Source organism: Monocercomonoides exilis (assembly GCF_001643675.1).
Source record: "Monocercomonoides exilis strain PA203 chromosome Unknown scaffold2-2631571, whole genome shotgun sequence".
Taxonomy (NCBI): Eukaryota; Preaxostyla; order Oxymonadida; family Polymastigidae; genus Monocercomonoides; species Monocercomonoides exilis.
Window position 1 is genome coordinate 2,036,406 of NW_027150547.1, and position 22,329 is coordinate 2,058,734.

General features: G+C 36.0%; 4 protein-coding genes across 4 annotated transcripts; 2 read left to right on the forward strand and 2 right to left on the reverse strand.

Annotated features, from left to right (window-relative positions):
- Positions 1-77: 77 nt before the first annotated feature.
- On the forward strand, positions 78-893 carry MONOS_1659 (putative ferritin heavy chain; the record flags this gene model as incomplete). Its single annotated transcript, XM_067869486.1, has 4 exons — positions 78-167; positions 257-320; positions 399-525; positions 620-893. The coding sequence occupies 4 exons, from the start codon at positions 78-80 to the stop codon at positions 891-893; spliced, it is 555 nt and encodes a 184-aa protein (XP_067735969.1).
- Positions 894-1,269: 376 nt separating this feature from the next.
- Positions 1,270-12,513, reverse strand: MONOS_1658 (uncharacterized protein; the record flags this gene model as incomplete). The annotated part of the gene is made up of 1 exon (XM_067869480.1): positions 1,270-12,513. The coding sequence occupies one exon, from the start codon at positions 12,511-12,513 to the stop codon at positions 1,270-1,272; it is 11,244 nt and encodes a 3,747-aa protein (XP_067735970.1).
- Positions 12,514-13,390: 877 nt separating this feature from the next.
- On the reverse strand, positions 13,391-18,370 carry MONOS_1657 (uncharacterized protein; the record flags this gene model as incomplete). Its single annotated transcript, XM_067869472.1, has 1 exon — positions 13,391-18,370. The coding sequence occupies one exon, from the start codon at positions 18,368-18,370 to the stop codon at positions 13,391-13,393; it is 4,980 nt and encodes a 1,659-aa protein (XP_067735971.1).
- Positions 18,371-19,655: 1,285 nt separating this feature from the next.
- MONOS_1656 (putative cysteine-rich PDZ-binding protein) lies at positions 19,656-20,415 on the forward strand. Its single transcript, XM_067869466.1, has 4 exons — positions 19,656-19,689; positions 19,774-19,899; positions 19,958-19,995; positions 20,083-20,415. The coding sequence occupies exons 2-4, from the start codon at positions 19,775-19,777 to the stop codon at positions 20,199-20,201; spliced, it is 282 nt and encodes a 93-aa protein (XP_067735972.1). The 5' UTR covers positions 19,656-19,689; position 19,774; the 3' UTR covers positions 20,202-20,415.
- Positions 20,416-22,329: the final 1,914 nt, after the last annotated feature.

Consider the following 22,329-nt stretch of genomic DNA (forward strand, 5'->3'; position numbering starts at 1 on the left):
ACAGGTATTGCGAATGGAAGAAGCATAAGCCCAGAGAATTTTGAAACGAAATCATTTCAATTGTTGAATCGATACTAATGCCATTTTTATATGAAATCTTTGCATCTTCGTCACTAACTCCTGTTCCGTCTGAAGTAACTTCTGCTGTATGCAAACAAGCAAATGCAGTATGCTTATGATTAAACACATTATCATTTCAAGCCTGTTAATTATTTGGAACTTTATTGATTTTGATTTCTTATTATTCGCGCTCAAGGAATTATATGCTCAGTACTTATATAATGCAATGGGATTTTGCCTTCAGACCCAAGGTCTTCCAGGTATGTGTGTAAATTGGTTGTTCATTTTTTGATTTTTATGTTTCTTTTTCTTTTTGCATTTTGCTTGAAAAAATTTAGGAATGGCCCTTTGGATGTTCAAGCAGGCTCATGAAGAAGAAGAGCATGCTTTCAAGCTCGTGGAATTCTTGACACTAAAAGGTCAAAGAGTCAAATTAACAGCTGTCAACGAACCAGAAGCTCAATGGTATTTTTATTACAGATTTTTAAAAAAGCTTTTCAGTTCTTCGTCATTGCTTTCGTCGTTTTTTTCTAATTAATAATCATTTTAAATAACTCAGGTGGGACAAACCAATAGATGCGTTCCATGCAGCATTAGAACACGAAAAGAAGGTAACAGCAATGATTCATGAGTTAGAAGCAAAAATTATGCCTTTCCATTCAAGCCATCCTGAATTGGGAATCAAGGAGCTTGTCGATTGGTTTTTACATGAACAAGAAGAGGAAGAAGAATCTGTTGGAAATTTAATCGAAAAATTAGAAACACTTCAGAAGGAGAAGCGTTTGATGCAAGATATTGATTTCAAAATTGGCCAAATGAGAAAAGATGAGTAAACGATAAAACCAGATTCATATTTCCCGCGAGCGATGGAAAAAAATTCTACTAACGAATAAAACGTAATGCGTGGCCATTCGGAAAATTGCTTCATTTTCATGCTTAAACACTTTATCAACTCACAACGTTTCCCAAATTAAGTTTTGTATTGTTCTGCTTGCTTTTACAAATGATGCTGCTTTATTTCGCTTCATGTAACTTGACGTGCTCTTCAATAATACGATGCAAATGTTTTATCACAAAATTTGGATTGATCTTAAAAAGCACACAAAGAGCTGTATAACTTAAAAATGTATAAAACGTAAAACTCGTAATACTTTTCTTTCAATCCCAAAAATTTCAAAAAAATTGAAAAGCAATAAAGCAATTAGAAAATTAAATACTGATTATTTCTACATTGTTAGAAAAAATCCAATCCCATCGAACAAGATGACTGTGAAGAAATGGAATAAAAATAAAACCATCAAATATAAAGATTTTTAGAGGCAATTCAAAACTGAGATTTGAAACAGTTGTTTCTGTGTAACGAATAGGAATAAAATGAAACGTCGAAGACTGAGGAGTAACAATGGCTGAGAAAATGCAGAGTTGCAGCTTTGTTGAGCTATGTTCATGCGTTGATTCAGATGTTTCACTCGAACTTTCGTTTTCATTAACTCTTAATGAACGACAAATAACAAAGAACCCCACTGACGATTTCATCAGATCATTAGAAATATTCAAAACATCAGGTCTTGATGTGGCTTGAGTTATTTTCTCCCATTTTGTATTCTTTGACCAGATCCAAAGAGAATGAAGATGAGAAAAACGAGAATCATTTGTAGAAGAATTATCATTTTTTGCCTTTACGCAATCATCAAGATAACTTGCTGTTTTCTTTTGAAGATTTGCTATTTCCTTGCTATGAATGAGTGGATCAAATGCCTTACAGAAATAATATGATTTATCGTCAAAATGTCTTTCGCATTGAACTTCCACCGGCATTGCAAAATGAACCGATGTTGGAGTTTGATGATCTGATTTTGAAGAAAACTCAAATGAAAGATTTCGAAACAACGGAGCCAAAGAAATAGAGAAAAGCGAATATAAAGATGGTGACTGCTTTACAAGCTGTGTGCTTATGACCGATTCAATAGATCTACTGGACTGATTTTTAATTGGAGTTGAAATCTTGGAACAGTTGGGTCTCGAATGCTGCACAAGCGGTGGAATATATTTTGCACTATGCTGAAGAGACGAAACATCCCAAATAGACACTTCTCCATTAAGTTTACAACCTAAAAGAAGCAAACAACAGTTTTTGCTTTCAGAATGTTTCTTTGTCAAGAGAAGAGTTTCACGCTGCATCGAACTATTTGTTCGAATGAATCGCTTAACTTGCGATTTTGGTCTTAAATTCTTCTTCAATTGAATTCTTCTCTTTATACCTAACGTTCTTCCTTTCATTAATGTATGTTCTGTTGCAGAGATGCTTGCTTGGGTTGTTGACGAACTTGATGGAGTCTGTGGAATATGAGAGGGTGTAATTGCTGTATTTCCAGGAGTTAAAGATTTCAAATTCAAATCGGGAGTTTTTAAAAATGAAGGCTGAGGGGTGTAATTAAAATGCTCTTTTGCTATGTTTGAATTTTGCTCATCAATTTTTTCTTCCTCATTATCAGATGAAATTTTTGTATGTTCATTTGAATCCTTGCTAAACGATTTACAGATTTTGATGTCTGGTTCGTCAGAACAATAAGGAATAAAAATTGGTACAAAACAAAAGCTAGATATGCGTTCATAAATCTCACTTGAAGATTCATTTTGCGGATCGTTTGCTTTCTGACAACGATCACAATCTGTGCTTTCTTTATGCTTGATTCTTTCTTTGTCTGTCTCCTTTAATGATGCTGAAATTGGAGAAACATAATCATTTCTTGTCTTTCTAAAAATTTTCATTCGATTTTGATAGTACATAGAAAACCGGGTTCTTGGAATGGCTTTTGATGAAATTAAAGAATTTGATGAAACAGTAGATGCAGATGAAAGAAAAGTAAAGATGTAGGCAGGAGAGCAAGATGAAGCTTCTTCTATGGATGAGTTAGCAATCCGAAATATTACTGGTTTATACTTTGATAAAGCTATAGCAACAAATATGCTGCCATCAGATTTACAAGAATTACTCGAGATAAAAGCGTCTTTTTTTTCACTATTGAGAACGTAACCGCTAATTACAACTTTCGAAAAATTATCTATCGTTCTATTATCTTCAAATAATTGCTTATTTGAAGCTTCAGAAGAAACATCAAGAATTTGATTTTTTCTTTGAGAAGAAGTGCTTGAATACGAAGCACCTTTTTGTAAATGACTTTTAATTCGAGGAGGAAGCAAAAGGTGAAACAAATGCGAACTAATTAGAGTTTTTGATTGATTTTCCGCACTAAACAATTCATTTGTCAGACTCATTAATGAAACAAGCAAACGCGACGGTTTACACCTGCTTTTATAATTTATTTTTTGTGAGTTTCCAATATCCTCACTTATAACTGATGTGCAAATTGCTTTCGATGCATTTTGACTCTCCTGTAATGCATGATTTGTTTCATTTGGAGAATGTCTATTTGTTGCAGTTGAAATATAACACTCATCATGAATGATATCCTGATTTTCCCCTGATGCTTCATTATTTTCACATGGCACTATACATGTTGTATAAGCCTCATTTGATGAATTATCCAAATCCTCCTCTGTTTTCATTGTCTCAGTGCATTCATCACAACAATTTCCAACGTTTTTCATCGAAATATTCTCCATTGCTTTTTTCTCTTCAACTTCTTCGGGCATGATGTCCATATTGTTCCAATTTTCTTGATCAAGAGTTTCTTCAATGAGCGTTGGTTGTGTTTCTTCTCTATCTCTAGAAACTATTTCAAGTTCTCCACTATGAATGGCTCGAAAATAATCCAATTCTTGCTTTTTTGAATCATTTTTATCATCCAAAAAAGAATTGTCTTCTTCAATTTGAGTGGGGAGTGTTTCATTAACATTATCTTCAATCATTTCATGATCATCATTTTCTATCAGTAACAAGTTCACATCTTCGCTGCCTTGATCCCCTTCTTCAATTAATGTGGGTTGCGTTTCACAAAAATTTTTCACAATGTTCGTTTCATTAAATGCATCAATATCAATTAGCGTTTCTTGTGTTTTCTCTTCTTCGTAACTAACATTGTTCGTGTTGGATTCAATATCCATACACATCAGCGTATCACCAATTGCAGTTTCTTTAATTGAACGTGCATCAGTTTCTGGAATAATAAGTGTATTTTGTGTGGAAGCATTATAACTATCTGCAACTGGAACAGCGTATTTGACTTGAAAATCATCTCCTTTACCATGCTCACTTCTGGTCCAATCTCCATGATAAAATAAGTTTTTATCTCCGTTGCGGTCAACTTGAGCTGGTACTCTTTCAGCTGCACTCCCTTCTTCAATACCGATGTCATTTTCAACCTCATTTTCAATATCAGTTGTTTCTTCTTCTTCTTCTTCCTCGTTTTCTTCTTGCTGATGAGCTTTATAAAGCATTGAAAAAAAGGAAGGCCTCTTCATAGGATAGGTGAATGGTATGCTATGCTGCGTTTGTAAAGGCGTATCAGTCGCAGAAATAGGAATAGCCGGCTGAGAAACGATTGCTTTTGGCTGCCTCTGGCGATGCAACGATGGCATGAAACTCGAACGAAATGTTGATTCATTTGCAAATAGAGAATCAGTTTTATCAATTTCTGGAGATCCTATTACATCTGTTGAAGGAAGAGGAGGTGCGAACTTTGTCGTTAACTCTTTATCATCTTTGCTTGGATTTTCATTTGAATTGATCATTATATTTTGTGATTCTTCCACTTCTGTTTCCTCTGTCGTGTCCGTAACCGCACCATCATCTGTAGCAACAGTACTTTCTGTTCCTCCTTCATCTTTATCTTCTGCTTCAGTTGTGTCAGTAACTTCTGTGACATCCGTTACTTCAGTTGAACTTGTCTCATCTTCTGCACTGCCAAAAAGCTGACTTTTCTTTGATTCGATCCGATCTCTTCTCGCTTTTTTTCTTGCATTTTTTCTTCTCTTTATTAATTTTGAAGATGCTTTCTCATTTTTCTGAAGTGCATTCGATGAATTCAGAAAAGAGTCTGCATCATCACACACGAACGTCTCTTGTGTCGCTGAGCAGGGTTCCATCTTTTCTCTCAGTTTCTCAAGTAACTCTGGTGGAATACGCATCACTTTTTCTTCTCGTTTCTTCTTCTCTCTTTTTGGTGTCTTGCCTTCTCCATTTCCTCTCCAAGTTCCTGGTGAGAGCTGAGACTGAGATAATTCTTGTGTTTGACTGATAGGAGAAGAAAAGCGGTGCAATTTTTGATTCATTTTTTCAATCATAGCTCTGCGCGTATGAGGAGTCAGAGGTGATAGTTGAGATGCAGTGAATTCTTGGGTTAACTGTGATGAAGGAGGAGTAAAATATAATGGCTGAGATTGATTTTGAGAATGCAATGAAGACGCAGATGGGGTAGAAGACTGAGATAGATTGTTAGATTGAGAATCGCCTTTTTCAAAGCTCAGAAGCAGTAAAGGATGTATTTGATGGCGCTTATGAATTTGGGTAAAAGTCGAACCAATATTTGGAGAAGAAGATGAAGATGAAGGCACAGTATTAAATGGTGAAGCCTTGGACGAGAACATCGTAGCAGCAGAAGCTTTTCCAAAAAATGGCTGAGGGGAAAATGGTGGTACGAATGAAGGAGGAGATATTGAGGAAATTGATTGCGTTGGAGAATTATTGTTAATTGAATGAACGAAAACAGAAGCCAAAGCTGCAGAGGTTGAAGGAAATGGATATGGATTGAAGGACGAGATACTAAAAGGTGCACTTTTGCCAACTGAAATGGAGTCTCTATTTTGGAAAGCCTGTGAATTCAAAAGTTTGTCAGAAGTTGCTGATGGTACTACATCATGAAATACATGACGGGGAAGATAGGAAACAAGAGATTGTGATTCTTCACTGAAAGCATTTGACAGCTGTGATGATTCAAAAGTTGGCGCGGATGTCAAAGGAATAGGTGTTGATTTTTGCTCCCATGCAGCAGGATTTGATAATTTACTATTTGTATTTTGCTTTTCAGGATTTGATTGCGTGACCAACAACGTATCTCTGGAACGAGGATATTCTCCTGAAACTTTATTCAACGTTGAAAGAAGTGTTGAATTAGGTTTTTTTGACGGAGGTTGAAATAACGCATCATCGCATTGCGTATCATTGTTAAGCTGAGTTTCATTTTGGCATGCATCAAAGTGCATGTTTTGTTGATTATCCACATTCAAAGTTTTCCCTTCATTTTCTATCACCTCTTCGTATTTTTTGTTTACAATATCATCCAGGCTATCATTTTCATCATCATCTTCATCGATTCGAACTGTTTCATCTACTATTTGAAGCGGCCTAGGTTGAGCAAAGGAGACATATTGAGACAAACTGATTGATTGACTTTCACTCTGTGAATAATTAGCTGTTGGGAAAGATGCTACAGTCCCCGAAGAATCGGCTGATAGAGACAATGGCTGGGTTGATATTGGAACCGGTGGAAGAATAAGGGCTGTTGGAGAAACACCCATTTCTTGAGGTAGTTGAGACAAGGATGCTTTCTTTAAATAAAATTCATTATTTGACGGATTATGATCAGAGGCCTGTGTACCATTCATTGATTGAGAATTACTGTCATTTGATATGAATGAAAGCAGTCCATTTTTTCTTTGGAATGAAGAATCATTTGCTGAATCATTCGATATATACGATTGATTTGATTGTTGAAGATTGTTCGTTGTCTCTGAGGACGGAAAAAGAGAATGCTTAAAATTTCGAGGAAGTTCAAACGGTAATTCAGAAATTTGGTTATCAACTCCTTTCATTGACTGATTTTTCTGTTTGCTTTCATCCAAATGCTCAGCAGATTGATATTTTTCAGCTTCGTCAATTAGATCTATTGGCTGTTCAAACGAAAGTTGAGTCATTTCACCATCATCCGTGACTAGAGTCGCATCAATCTTATCTGCCTCTTTTTCTTCTCCTTGAACTTTAATTTGTAAATCGTTATTGACTTCATTCCGATGAAATGTCTCCATGAAACTGCTTTCTTCTAACTGCTCTTCAACAAGGGTAGGCTGAGTACATTCTTCATTAACTCCCATCAGATTATTTTCTTCTTGCGGACAATTCGTTATATCATTTCTATTTTCTCTTGTACCAAAAGTTGATTTCAAATTACTGAAATAAAATGAGGCATTATTGTCTTCATGCTCTTGCATACTCTGATTCATCTCTTCTTGCCTCTCGCATGTTCCCTTTTCTTTGCAAATTTCTGAATTAAAATTTGTGCCATTCGAATGTTCGGCTTGCGATTCCTCAGAAATTGTATCCAATTCACATTCATCTGCAGCAATCAGAGTCTCTTCGCCTTGCGCAGGAGATTGCTGCATTTCTGAAACAGGTTTTTCCTTTTTTATTTGAAATGATGATTTCTCTGGTTGTTTTTGGTGCTTCCTCCTTTTCTTTTTGTGTGATTTGACCTCAAAACATTTTGCACAAACGACAATTAGAAACGACTCACTAATAAACTCTGCATATTTAAAATAATAACTACTCTGTTTTTTGAAAGTCCTCCTCCTTTGATGACTGACTTGGCTCTTTTGATTTTCGCCTTCTTCCACTTTTGGTTGAAATATGGAAAAACTTAGGGACGATGAAGAAACTGATAGAGATGAAAAAGAGTTCATTGAAGAATTGTTCGTGCTCAAACTTTGTGAATTAAGAGACGAAGATGGAGAAAGGCTCGAAAAAGATGAATCTTCATCAGATGGATATTTGACTTTTGGATGCGATTGGACAATTGATTTCCCGTTAATTGTGACTATTGAATTTAATTTTCCGTTGCTTTGTAGAGAGTCAGATAAAGAAGGCGGTTGATAAGAGAATATCGTTAGCAAGCTGTTGTCAATTGATGAAATGACCATGAGGGGCAAATTGCACAATTTTGAAACATTTGAAGCAAAATTTGAAGCTGCTTCCAATTGAACATGCTGCTTTGGGAAAAATGACTCATTTGAATAATCTGTTAAAAGAAATGCAAGTGAAAGATTTCTTTTGGTGTCTCTTTGATGTAAAATTTGAGCATTTGATAAAATTTGACTATTTGATGCAGATAGTGCAAAGTCAATGAGAATTGGAGTGGATGGAAGGAACTCACTATTTGACCTACAAATTTGTGAAAAGTTACCATCAAGCAAAGTCATATTAGAGTTTGGATAATGAGCTTGAAAATGGCTTTGAGTTTGATGCTCTGTTGAATTAAAGTCAAACTCAGTTCTTAATTCATTTTCATGTTGAAATCGATCATTTTCAACAAGATTCTGTTCAGAGACTATCTCAAAAGTCTTTTTGATAAATTTCCATTGAATTGCTCTGTTTTCATTTGTGTCTTTCTTTGATTGGCTTTCAACACTTTTTGAATACTGACTACCTTGCCCAGAATCTTTATTTTCTTGGAGGTTGTTTGTGTGATCATCTGGGATATGAACATCGATATCATCAGCTTCATCAAAAGCATCATTGCCTTCAGTAACTTCAGTTGTTGATGTTTCTGATTCGTCTTCAACCATTTGCGTGTTATCAAAGACTTTCTGTCTATTTCCATTTTGACCTGAATCATCTGTTGATAGCTGTTTTTTAACAGTTTGATTTGAAGGAAGATAAAAAGGCGGTATTTGCAAAGAATTTGAGGAATACGAGTTAAAGTTTGAGTAATTTGAATGAGCCATCTTTTCTGCATCAGCAATCGTTGCAATAGTTTTTGTTCGTTGCTGTTTCGGTGAACGAATTGGATCAAATGGTTCATCATGCTCACATTCTTCTCTACCTTCTTCTTTGTCACCTCTGCTTTTTGAAGAGTTGCTCAATGCAGGATTCAACACTGGAGACGATGCGCCATTGGCCGAAGTTTGTTCCTTAATGTGGGTTTTTGGGGAATTGAAAAATAGAGAGAAAGGAGAGAAAGGAGTTGAAGTGACTGGCGTTGTCTTTGATCTTGTTAGTGTGTTATGAACAGGTGTAGTTATCAGATGTGGAGGAGTCGAAGGAGTTAATACATCGTGCTCTTTATGATTCTGCTGGGGCAGAATAATCAAGGAAGGGGAAGTGATAGTTGAAGATAGTGGATTTACAGTTGTTTTTTCTGACGAGGACTTAGCATCTTCGATTGAATGAGATGTGGAAGGTGTGATTATACTTGTAAGTAACGGTGAAACATTGGCGGATAATAAAACAGATTTTGATGTATCACTTTTATCATCCTGTTCTTCAATATCCATTTTTCCAGTGATATTTTCTGCAAGTTCTTTTTCTTCTGGAGTCTGCTTTTCTTTAACAATCTCATCGAGGTCATCCTCAGAATCAATCAGAGTGTTTCCAAAAGCCTTTTCTCTCATTTCGTCAGACGAATCTGTCTCTGGCTGCGTCGAAACATCAGTTTCAATATCTTCTTCATCAATAAACTCTGTTTTCTTCTTTTGAGAATGCGTTTTTTCTTTTTTCAATGAGGAATCATCCCGTTTCATTTCCATCGTTGTAGCATCATCAGCTGAAGAAGACGCTTCTTGATTTTTCTTTATTTCTTTCAACGAATCATCACTGTTATTACTCTCATCGAACGTTTTGTGTTTAATTATCAGGTTTGCTTCATTATCTTTTACAAATAGTTGCTCCTTTACTGTTTCCTTTTCTTGCTTCATATCACCAGAAATACCCTGTTTCATTGGAAGCTCTTCAGATAATTCCTTTCCTTTGAATTCTTCATGCTGCTGCGGACGTACCACATATATTGAAGATATAGGCAATCGAAATGTCGAAGGAAACGATACAGAAGAAAATAATAAATTAATCTTTTGCCTAAGCACCGATTCATTAGAACTTAAAGATTTATTCGCCTTCATATTGTTTGTGGAAGAATCCGAAACTGAATGAGAAAAGATGTTGTTTGACGTAGCTTCTGGATTATTCTTCAAAAGCTTCCGCGATCCATGTGACGAAGTAGTTACATCAAGTGGAAGAGAAGACGAACGATTTACTGTTTTTGCAGAGGATTCAGCAACCAACAGTGTTGACGGTGGACTTGTCGATGATATGCTCCGTTCATGTGTAAGAGGCGATTTTCGAGAAAGAGAAGAGGACAAACGAGGAGACAAAAGCGACAATGGACTCTTTTGGGAATCCTTTGAGAGAGGAGATTGAGAAGGCAGATTTGAAGAAGATTGTGAGTTCTTTTCTTTCAAAGATGAACGTGTGTGATGTATTGTGGTTGGCAAAAATGAATCAGGAGAAGTTGATGAAGAAATGCGTCTTCCAGGCGAAGGCGTGGAAATTGACGAAGAATGAGAATGGCTCTGTGAAGACAATGAATGATTGAGGGAAAGCGAGGAAGGCGAAAACTGACTCGGAGAAAACGAAAGCAGGTCGCTGTCAGATTCAGGCACGAATGGCGAACGGCGCGTCGTGCTTGTTGTGAGGCTGATGTTAGTTGATGTCTTATCTGGAGAGGTGTTATAAACAACAGTATCAGTTTTATCTGCAGGGATTGACCGCTGAGGAGGGCTTACAACGATGGTAGAAGACAAAGGCACTGGAGGGGGAAGCACAATAGAGGAACCAAAAGGCACATTTGAAGACTTGTTGTCTGACGAAGGTGAACGACGAATAGTACCAGATAATGTTTGAGCATTGTTTGGTGAATGAGAAGATGCTGATTGCAACTCTTTAATGAGTGTGGGTGATGTTTTTGATTCTTTGTTTTGTGCAATTTGTGAGGAAGAACGAAACTCTCCAGACTGAACAGATGGAACCAGTTGCATGCCATTCAAAGACGATATGGTTTGAGGAGCAGAAGAACAAGATGTGTGCGACGGAAGTGAAGGAAGCATCCTCGTAAACGGTGACAGAGAAAGCTGTGATGCTGTTTGTGGCGTAAGTAATTTTGAAGAGTGAGAATGAAGTTCAATCTGAGAAGAAGGATTATGAAAAAGTTGATTTGAAGGAGAAGAAGAACGAGTGGATCGAAAGCGAAGCGAAGCCGAAGTGGTGCTCTTTTGAGAAGAAGAAGAAAAAGACGACGACAACGAAAGCGTCGAGGAAGGCAGGAATGGAACAGTAATTGAAGGCGAGTTCTGAGGAGAGACAGAAGGCGTGCCACTTCTCAAGTTCTGCTCGTCTGCATCTCCATCACCATCATCATCATCACCCTCATTGTTCAGGAAAAGAGAAGTGTAGCGCTTCTGTGGTCGTAGCAAGAACGATGGAGCAGCTTTTGCCATATCAAGTTTCTTGACTCGTTTCGAAGTATTTCTCTGACTGCTTTGCTGAGAATGAGAAGAGGCAGAAAATCGGAAAGTGGGAAGATGACCAAGAGAAGGCGGAGAAGAAAGAGGAGATGTTGCTGGAGATGCTGAAGTAATAGATGAATTAGAAGAAGAAATAGAAGATGTAGAAGACGAAGGAAATGACGAAGATGGCGATGGGCTGGTTATGATGTGGATGGACGATTGAGTTGAAGAAGGGATAATGAATGGCGGTTTTTCAAGTGACGATTGAGATGATTGTGTGGAATGGAGTATTAATTGGTGCTGAATAAAAGACGACTGACTCGAAGAGGACAAGTGAGAATGAGAGCTTGAGGTTGGAAAAGACGGACAGCGAGCTGATGAAATTTGCGAAGATGAATGCATCGAATGCTGCGATGCTGAAGATGATAAGCCAAAAGGAACATTTGAATGGCGATGAGGCAAAGATGCAAGAGTCGGCGAATGAGCCTCTGAAGGTGGATCTACTGGTGCTGAAGAAGAGTTCCGAGATGAGTCCTTTTCTGGTGTGAAGACAAGAGCAACAGGAGATTTGCTCTGAAAAGGTGGCGAGCCAAGCGGTGAAGTTGGTTCGATGTCATCTTCAAGCTCTTCTTTCCTGTGTATCTCTGAAAAATCGTTTGCACAACTGAGAAATGTAGTCCTTTTTCGCAGCAGCGGAGTAGAATCGATTCCTTCTTCGTTTTCATCTTGCAGCCGAAGAGAATGCAACTTGACTTTCTTGGATGGATCCAAGTTATATTGTTGCAGCAACTTTTGGTTACGCTCAAGTTCGTTTTTTTTGAAATCTGACTTTTCTGATGTGGAATAAGTCTTCTTTGAGTCATCGTCATAATCTTTAGTTATCCAGGACATATCGCTACTTTGGCTTCCGTTCGATTCCCTTTCATCTGAAGATTCGTCTCTTTGACATTTAGATTTTCGCTTTGTTCTCATTCTGGAAGAGCTGCTCCTTCGTTTCTCTTGTTCGTTCGAATACTCATCATCGTCTTCATTTGAATCATCTGCACTGGTTTCACTTTCTTCAAACAATCTCTTTCTTGTTGGCCAATTTTGAAGGTTTTCTGCATCTTTTAAAAGTTCATCCAAATCCTCTTCGCTGTCTTCATCTCTATACCTTCTTCTGCCTTTCTTTTTCTTTCGAGAATATTGCCTCCCTTTTTTAGGCTTTCTCAAGGAAGACATTTTTTGCAAATACTTGGAGTTAAATTGCGATTCATCTCTGTCTTTTTCAGAAGTATTTATTTCTTTCCAACTTGTTTCTTCTTCATCTTCTTGATCTTCTCGAAGCCTCTTTTTCATTAAACGTTCCGATTTTTTAATTTTTGTGCTTGATGAAGATTTGGATATCTTGCTTTCTGAACGTTTAGAACTACTTCTTGTTGATATTCTTTCGAAAGAATCATTTTGAAATAAAGATGTGTCTTTGCCTCGAGCAAATAAATCTTCCTCTTCTTCGTCAGAATTCAAATTTTTTCTAATGTCAAAATAAATATTGAGTTATTTGGGTATACAAAGACAACTTTTGTGAAATATCAAGAGCAAACGGTTCCGTTGATTGTGCGTCAGAAGCTGAAGGACTTAAAGCACCTCTACGCAAGGAGTATTCCTTTCGCTTTACATTTTTAACTTGACGGGGCATTCAAAAAAGAAAGCTTCAGATAAGAAAATAAAAGCTCTATATTTATTAAATCAAAATTTGTTCGAAATTCTGCTTTTTATAAAACACAGAATTTATACAAAATTTACAATTTAAAATAATATCAGAAAACGAAAGATTTTTCAATTATCAATTACCAAACGAGAAATATTTAATTTTTAAAATAGTTTTGAAAAAAGTTATTTAGCAGATCAATATAGTTTGCTTCTTTATCTTTTAATCTCAAAGAATTTTCAACATATAACAAACATAACATAATTTATGAGTAAAAGGAAAAACATAAAAACAAAATAACACAAACTTTAATTCTATGCGAAAACAAAAATCATGACTTTCTAATAATTAAACCTTTAAGAGAAATCCTATTTAACACAAAATAATTTTTGATATCCAAAGTTAAAATTATTGCGATGATGGAAATTTTCCAATGATTGTTTGTATCTGCTCTTTAAGCTTGTAAATTTCTTTTGACAGGATATCTTCATTTTTTTGATGTTGCTTCACAGCCATTTTGGTTAGAAATGCAATATATTCTTTTCGAAAGCTAATATCAGAGCGAAAATTACTGCTCTGCAACACAGCATCAATTGCAATCTGAAGGAGATACAGCACAGCCAGCAGCACTTCATCGATGTCCTTGTACAGCCGCGCAATGGAGAACAGAGTGCCAATCGCAAAGTTCGATGAGAGCGAATGCCGAAGTCTCGAAGAGTTGGGCAACAGAGCCAAACTGGAAAATATCTGAATTGTTGTTCGGGTGCGCAACTCTTTGTGCGACGAAATGGAAATGAGAGAGGAAAGCGGAGAGACGAGAGGGGAATTCTTGAAAGAGTAATTAAACGCTGTGAAGTTAGATTTATCTGTTGTAAGTGTAATCAATGCAAGCAACAAATTGAGTATGCCTTGCTTAATAAGATAGGGCGATGCACACAGCAAACGCAGCACAACAGCAAAGCGTTCAGCGACTAACAAATTGGAAGGAAGCACTGGAATAACAAGGAGAGAATTGAGTTCAACGATTGAGGGCGATTGAGCACCAATTAAATTCCTATCATTCTTTTCAGATGGAGATGAAATTGATCCAGAAGCTGAGGAATCAGATGAAAGAACATTAGACAAGTATGCATCGTCGGTACAAAGCACGGAAAGGAGCGAGAGGGCATACGAAACAGCAAATGCAGAAGACGGGTGCTCAAAGAAGCGGAGCAGCTGAAGCGGCTCCTCGTCGAATTTGTCAGCTGCAACAGTGAAATATTTGATAGCATCGCCTCTGCTGGAACAGGTAAATGCTCGAAGTGCAATGGCAAACAGAAGGCAAATAACATAATCTGCAGTGGTGATTAGCTCACTGTTTGAAATTGGCTTTGCAGATTTGCTCGAATTCTTAGGATCTCTGGAAATCGGTTCAGTGCTGGAAGATTTGTTGCTTTTGCTTTCAGATGCTTCTGCTTCCAACTTGTTCTTTTCTGTTCCATTTTCTGATCCTTTATCTTGTTCATCTGTTTGCGAATTAGCTGAATAACTGTGCTGATAAATTTGCACACACAGCTCTGACTGTCTTTCAGTCAGTCGATTGCGCCAAAGCAGAAACGACCGAAGACTTTTGAGTCCATTTGCCGAAATGAATCTTGTCAAAACAACAGGCAAGTCGAGCGATACGAGCTCTTTGGTGATCATTGAAGTTGCTTCTTTGACAGAATTAGAATGAGAGGAAGAAAGAAACGAAGAAGCGGAAAATGGAGGGAGCTTCATTCTTCTTCTGCGCAATTGGATGTGCTTCTCCAGTTTTATGGCTTCCAATTCCAACCGTTCTGTGTCTGACAGCACAACCAGCGATTGCAATGATTCAGCTGCCAGTGAAAAATACCCACTTTTGCGGCTGGCGTCTGCAAGCCACAGCAAACTCTGTATTCCCCCCTGCTTTGCAAACACAGCGCGGAAGAGCCTGCTTATTGCTAAGGCATCCACCATGCGGCACATACAACCTCCACGAAGTTGCACTGCTTCGTCTTCTTTCGAGAGAAGATAGCTCATCATTTCGGCTTTCTCAATAAAGATTGTACGGAGAAGCGACAAGATGAATGAGGAAGATATAACTGAGTCTCCATCTACATTGATGTCATCAGCATCTTCTTCTATTTCAAACGAAGAGTCATTTCCTGTTTGCTTCTCTTTCCTCCTTTTGTGCTTCATTTTTGATTTATCACTATCGACTTTTTTACGATCTCCATTCCTTCTATTTGCCAATGAAGATTCGAAATCTGCTTTTTCTGCTTCAAGCGACTGTCCATTCTTTTTTGAGCTTCTATCTTTTGTTTTTTCTGTGTCATTTTCATCCGATTCAATTACAACAACTTCGTCCCACCATTTCCTTTCTCTCTCTTCCTCTCTCTTTTTCGCTCGCTCTTTTGCATGGCGCTTCTTTCTCCTCTCAATCTTCTTCAAAACATTTTGTGTATTTCCGTTTAGCAAAGCAGCTATTTGTGTTAGACACATTCCACACAACATTGCGCAGTCAACAGAAGGAGTTGAATCTGCACAATTCCAGTGATCCTCTGAACTGACTGAATAAGTTGATGAAATGCTTTCAGTTCCATTCGAAAGGGCTGATTGAAACGAGCATCTAATTGAATGCGAAAGCGGAAGCTTGAGTTGATTCCACATTGCAACGAACGCATCAAAGATAGCATCAACCACAGGAAACACACTAACAGCAGCTGACGTGAAATTCCGAGAGAGCGAAAGCGGGCGAAGAAGGAGTCTGGCAGCAGACGAAGCAATAAAGGCATCAGAGCGATGAGCGGATAGAACTGAAGACAGAAGCGGAAGAATGGCAAATGAAGAATTGAGAAAAGAAGAAGTCAGAGAAAGTCGATATGAATGTGCGTTTGAGACAGATAAAAGTGTGTAATTGATCGGATCATGATACTTCTGCTCGGTGTTTGCAGCAAAAATGGCAGAAGAGCTTAAGGAAAAGATGGGTCCATGTGTCATATGAGGAATTGAATGTAAAATGGATATGCTCTTTTTTGTGTTTTGTCCTCGAACAATTTGCTTCTGAGGAGACGACTGAGATGTTGAAGCAGACTGCGAAGATGAGTCTGACTTGCGAAACAGACGAGAGAAAAATCCTTTGTTTTGCTTGTTTCTACTGAAAGTGTGCTGCGTCGCCTGAAGATTGCGCTGGGTCTTCTCCTCTTCCTCTCTTTTGGCATTGAGAAGAGTTTCATTCTTCAGCTTCTCGTTCTCTTTCTGTTTTCCAATTTCCATTTTTTTGACTTCGTTCAGCTCCATCTCCATCAGCTTGTCCCACCCACTCCACACAAACAGAAGAATGCATTCCACATGGTGTACGACTGCTGCGTTTTCTTGATGCAGCAAAGCAAGCTTATTTAGCTGCCACATCGCAAATGGCGTCGAAAGCAGCAAAAACAATTTGTCACTTAAAGAAATAGATGAATACTTCTCATTGGAATCTGTGCATAAGTTATTGTCTGTGAAAAATGACTTTATGAATGTGATCTTTCCAATCTGTGTTTGAAACATCAGACGAGTGTGGAGAGAAAATTCATCAAGCGGAGCAGAGGCAACGATTGTTGAAAGAAGTTTCAGCAGAGCAGTCTCTGGTGGAAATGACTGAAAGCAGAAGGAAAGCCAGTCAACAGCTTCGACAGCGATCAACAGACAATTAGGAAAAGAAATATAGCCCAAATTTATACCAGAGTAGAAGAACCTGGATAATGATTCAACAAAAGAGAGAATTTTTTCTGAGGATTCTGAAGAGAAAACGAGTGATTTGTTAATCGAAGAAAAGCACAAAAGAAATGGATGGCACATCAACTGATAGTAAAGCCGAGGAATAGATCGAAGGCTGACTTGGCCAGCAGTCGCAGCAACATCAGCCTCGTTTATGCGTAAGCGATCAAGCAATGAAGGCAATTCTTCAACAAAGCGAGAGAAGAACAAACGCAATTCAGATTCTGGAGTGTCTGCAGAGCTGTTAGAAATTGAAGTATCAGTGTGAGATTCAATTTGTTCGATGAGATGGATTCCGCATTCACACTTTCTCAAAGCAACTTGAAGGAAAAGAATGGCTGAATTTATTGTGTCAATGCTATTTGTGGAGAGTGTGTGATGAAATATTGTCAAAAGCTTATCTATATGACACAGTTCTAAGAGAGACAGCAACGGTGAGTGGATGCATAATGAAGTGAGAAGTGAAAAGAGCGAAATGAATGAAGTGGCTGATGTGGCTGATGTGAAAGCAGAAGAAGAAGAAGAAGAAGAAGAAGTGCCTTGAATACAAGTTAAAATAAGATCGTTAAGAAGGAACAAAAGAAGCAAAAGTTGGCTTAATAAAGGAAGTTGCTCAATAAACATGTGTTGAATTAGAAAAGATGAGACTGAACAAAACAAAGGAATAATACATTCCTCAAAATAGAAATGATACGAAGAGTTTTCAGAAAGGACAATTTCAAAAACACTTAAAAATGATGTGATCCATTCCAGAAGATCAGACGATGCAAGCGAAAATGAAAGATCGAAGGCGGATGAGGAAACATCAAGAAGGAAGTGTACACAGGAATAGCATGTGCCTTGCATTTCCTGAGAAATGTCACTGCTTGTGGCTGCATTGCACAACGAAGTTAGTGTATGAGCAGTTTCTTTGAGGCATGTGGTAATAACTTTTGCAATCAAATCAGTGCTATCAAGTGGCTGCGACGTAAGCGAGCAGAGTGACATTGAAATGTTGTAAAGTGTTGAGGTCAGAAATGAAGAAATGGAAGAAGACAGAGGCGAAGAATGAGCATCAGACGGTTGAGCATTATTTGCAATTGTTGACGAATCTGATAGCTGTTTAGGTGAAAGCTCAGAAGCGTCATCGACAGAAAGAGCTGTTGCAAGAAACCAAAGAGATGATGAATGATGCCACGAAAAGTCATTTGATTCAAATGAAGCCGAAAGCGTCGGCGCTTCTTTGGGAGTAATGATAGGATAGGTATATAAAGGAGGGAAATATAATCTGTTTTCCTCAAAAAAAGATAACATTGAATTCATCGATCTTGCTAATGGCAATTCTTCCAGATGGAGTTGAAGGAAAATAACCAAGTGTTTATCTTTAAGCAGCTTCCAATGTTCAGACAAACATTCAATCCAACTAGAATCTTGTTCTGTTGCTAAACTACTTGAAGATGCGATAGAAAGCAAAATGGATAGAAGCTCCATAACTACAAGAAACAGAATAGAAGAAGGAACAAAACATGGAATTTTACGAGATTCTGCATCTTCTTCATCCTTTTGCTGAAGGCTTACAGCAAGCTTTTCAGCATAGCCCAAAAGCTGATCAATTAACTTCATGACGAGATCATATGGAAATCTCATGTGCAATAATTCAGTATTAATATCCACAAATGAACAAAATGACTTGTTGTACTGTTGTGACAGCTGCATCATTGATCTTTCAGAAGCAAAAATATCCTTAATGAATGGTTGATAATTTGACCATTCGACAGCAAATGGAGTTGATGATGGCAGAGACAGAAGATGAAGAGAGTGCAGGAGAAGAATTGATAATGAAAAAATAGAAGCATCTGAGGCGTTAACAAGTAACAAGCCGGAAAGACTATCAATCAAACATTCAGATCTTAATAAAAGCATATCATGCAAATTCAATCCGCAGTTGTTAGTGGAAAAAAATACATTTGAATTTGCAATCTTTGCTTCCTGATCAAAAAATTCATTCATTTCAGATAACGCAAACATGTGATGAGACAGATGTATGCTGAATGACGAGATGAAATAATTCGTAGGCTCAATAAATGATGGGTATTGCATAACAAATTCTGTGCGTAATGAGGGGTGGATGCGATGAGGAAAAGGAAGCTGAATTGGTAGTTTTGAAGTGACAATATTCAAAGCAAAAGAGATCATATTTTGTCTTTCAGAAAATAATTCTTCAATAAAACAATTGTCATTAGCATGCTTATAAGGTAAAGGTTCCTGAATGGAATATAGTAATAACTGCTCATTTTCTTTTTATTTAAGTGATATGTGTAACATTGCAAAAAGTATAATTGCAAACCCCAATAAAATAATGCTAGCTTTTCATAATGCGCAATAGAAATATCATTTTCATTTGAACAGAAATTTCGCAAAGCTTCTTCAATGTTCAAAATATTTTGTAAAAATGAGTGCGAAATAATTGCTGATTCAAATTGTGTGCAATAGCAAAAACAAAAAATTCTGTAATACAATCTTTTTGGTAACAACAATATATATGCACTATTACATGAACAAATTTTCTTTAATTTTCTTTCAAGTTCAATTGTGTCACTGGAAAGCATAAGTGTTGTCTAAAACATTAAAATTCTCATATAAATGTAATATAATAATATGAACACCTCATCAATAAAATTTGCATTGGAATTTATAATAATTTGAGTACGAGTTACAATTTGCTTAGTATTTAAGCATTTAATTCCACAATTGCTATTATTCTCAAATTTTTCTTCAATTTTTAAAATACTATCATCATCTGCATTAAAAAAATTCACATTGTCATTCAACTTTTTATGTAAACATGATGTATTGCTTACATTCATAGAATAAAATAAATAATTAATCGATCATATATGCAATTAAATAAAATAGACAAAATAATTATAGTATTCGATCACTTAATTTATTGAATATTTTTTGTTGTTTGTTATTGAAAACCTTTTTCAGATTTTTCAGATTTTTATTTATTTTATATGTTTTCTCGCTCAATCGTGTGTTAATGCTAGAATGGTTTGTGCGGAATGTGAAAAGAAACTTGCAAAACTTGCAACACCAGAAAGATGGAGGTCAGGAAGCAGAAATGTAGTTGGTGGTGGACGGAAACTTGGGGCAGATACACGGCTTACTTCCAAGTTTGTTTTGTTGAATTTTCATTTTGAAGAATTTACAAATTTTTATTATGACTGTAAGGTTCACTCCTTACGACAAGCGTTGCATTATCTGTAAAAGTTAATTTTCTTTTTTCGCAATATGATGCTTTAAAGGAAATTGTCATTTTCTTTTTTTTGATTATTATTTGATGTTTTCATTATTAGCTGCTCTTTCGCAAGACGCAAAATATTGTCTTCGTTGTGCTCATTCAAAGGGTGTGTGCGCAATGTGTGGAAAAAAGATTGATGATAGATCTCTTCGTGGGAGCAGATACAAGCAGTGAATGTGTCATTGAAGTTGTCGAATGAAATAGCTTCTCAAAAATGCTTCAAAGAATTGAAAACTGATACTCATATGTTCTTATAAATGCAAAAATGTGGCTTTGGTTTTCTATTTTCTTTTGATTCAAAAGATTGTGAATATTTTGATTAGCAACATTTTTTAACAAATTTTGTTTTGTTGATGTTTTTTATTTACCTTTAAAAAACAAAGAAAAAAGCTAAAAATTTTAGGCCCGTGGTGCAATGGATAGCATATCGGATTCCTAATCCGGGGGTTGTGGGTTCGAGTCCCGCCGGGCCTGAATTTTTTTCCAAAATTTTCATTCATCCCATATTAACTAATAAATTTTCTGTTGATAGAAAATGAATAATAAATAAAATTATATTTATTTATAAAATGATAGTCCATTCTCTTTTAAGTCAAAATTTGATTTCTATGATAATTTGAAACAAATAAAGTTGTTGCTGAATGAATAATCACAAAGATAATGGTTTATGCACAAGATACGACCGGTCACAAAATTGTCATATGTTGAAGCTAAGATGATGACATATTGTGCACATAAGTTTTTTTCTGATGATTGTGTGCGGAAACTGTGAAATATTATAATTTCAATTTTCAAATAAATTCAAAATCCTGTTCAATTTTAAATGAAATAATTGAGTTATAAAAGGGTTTTTATTTGTTCGCATTTTTTATCACAGTTTTAATGTTAGGGTTTTATCCAAAATCGACTTATGAGGGTTAAATTCTGTTACATAAATTGCTCATTTTTATTAAATATAAAAATTATTTTCCATTGATCAAAAAACGCTCTATTTTTAATTGGGGACAAATTAAATTGAATATGTTCAAAGCATATTCGAGTGCATTCTTGTAGTATTTCAATTATTTATTTGTTTATTTTGATTATAGTTGAATGTAATTGATGTTGAAAAATTTTGGTCAAAACCAGTTTAGAGTGAAAATATAATTTGATTCATTTAAAAATAAAAGTTTCCGCACAAAAGAAAGATATAATTACTTTACGAAACAGTTAACAATAACGTTATAATCATCCACACAAATTTTTATTAACGGTCATATATTGTGCAATTACCGAAATAACCAAAAACATTACAGTAAATAAAAAGATAGCCAATTTTGATAAGAGATCAAATTTCTGTTTTTCTTTTTTGTGATTGATGTTTAATACTTTTTATGGAAAAGTCGTGTATCACAAAATAATAATTACATTTATTATCAATTTTATACATCTGTGACATGACAAGAGAAAATTGAAAAAATGACAAAATGACTGACAAGATATTTATGACTTGTCAAAAAGGGTTATTTATAATGATTTCACAATACTTAATTACAACAATAATTAATTTGAAAATCTTCATGAAATAATTCTTATTATTTTGAAAAAATTAAATTTTTTATTTACATGATCAAGTTCCCAACATTTATTTAATTTGACACGAAATGTCAGTTGAGGAATATTTTTTTGTCACAATTTGTCATTGACAGTCACTGACGGTCACTGACATAATAGAAAAAACGACAAGATATTACAGAAGCTATCAACAAATCTTTTCCATAGTGCTTTGAAAAGTCTTTTGTAGTCTTAGCAAAAGTTCATTTTATATTAATTTTTTAATTTTTTTTTGTGACAGATGAGGATTCATGTGATATGTCAGGTCACAGAGGTATAATCAATTTATTGGAATTGAAAATGTCAGTTGAAATTGGATAAGTAAAATATGTAAGAATTAAAGAATCAAACAAACATTAAAACCTTTGCATATAGAAAGAAAGAACTGAAAAGGAAAAGATGAAGGCAGATGAATATTTTAGAGGGTAGAAATATTTTTTGAAACCAATTTGCAATATAGTCCGTGACAAAACCCGGGACAGGGACAAAACACGGGACAATTGGAATAGGTTATTTGCAAAAAAATATCAACAAGATTAAATATGAGAACTGCTTTGTTTTTTTGTTGTGTATGAATTATCCATAAAGATAAAATGATTTCAAATGGAGAAACTCAAAAATCAGAAACGATGCGATTGCAATATTGATAGCAAATAAAAAGTATTGCGAAAAGAATAATTTGAAGATTTAAAAAAAGTGACAAGTTTGC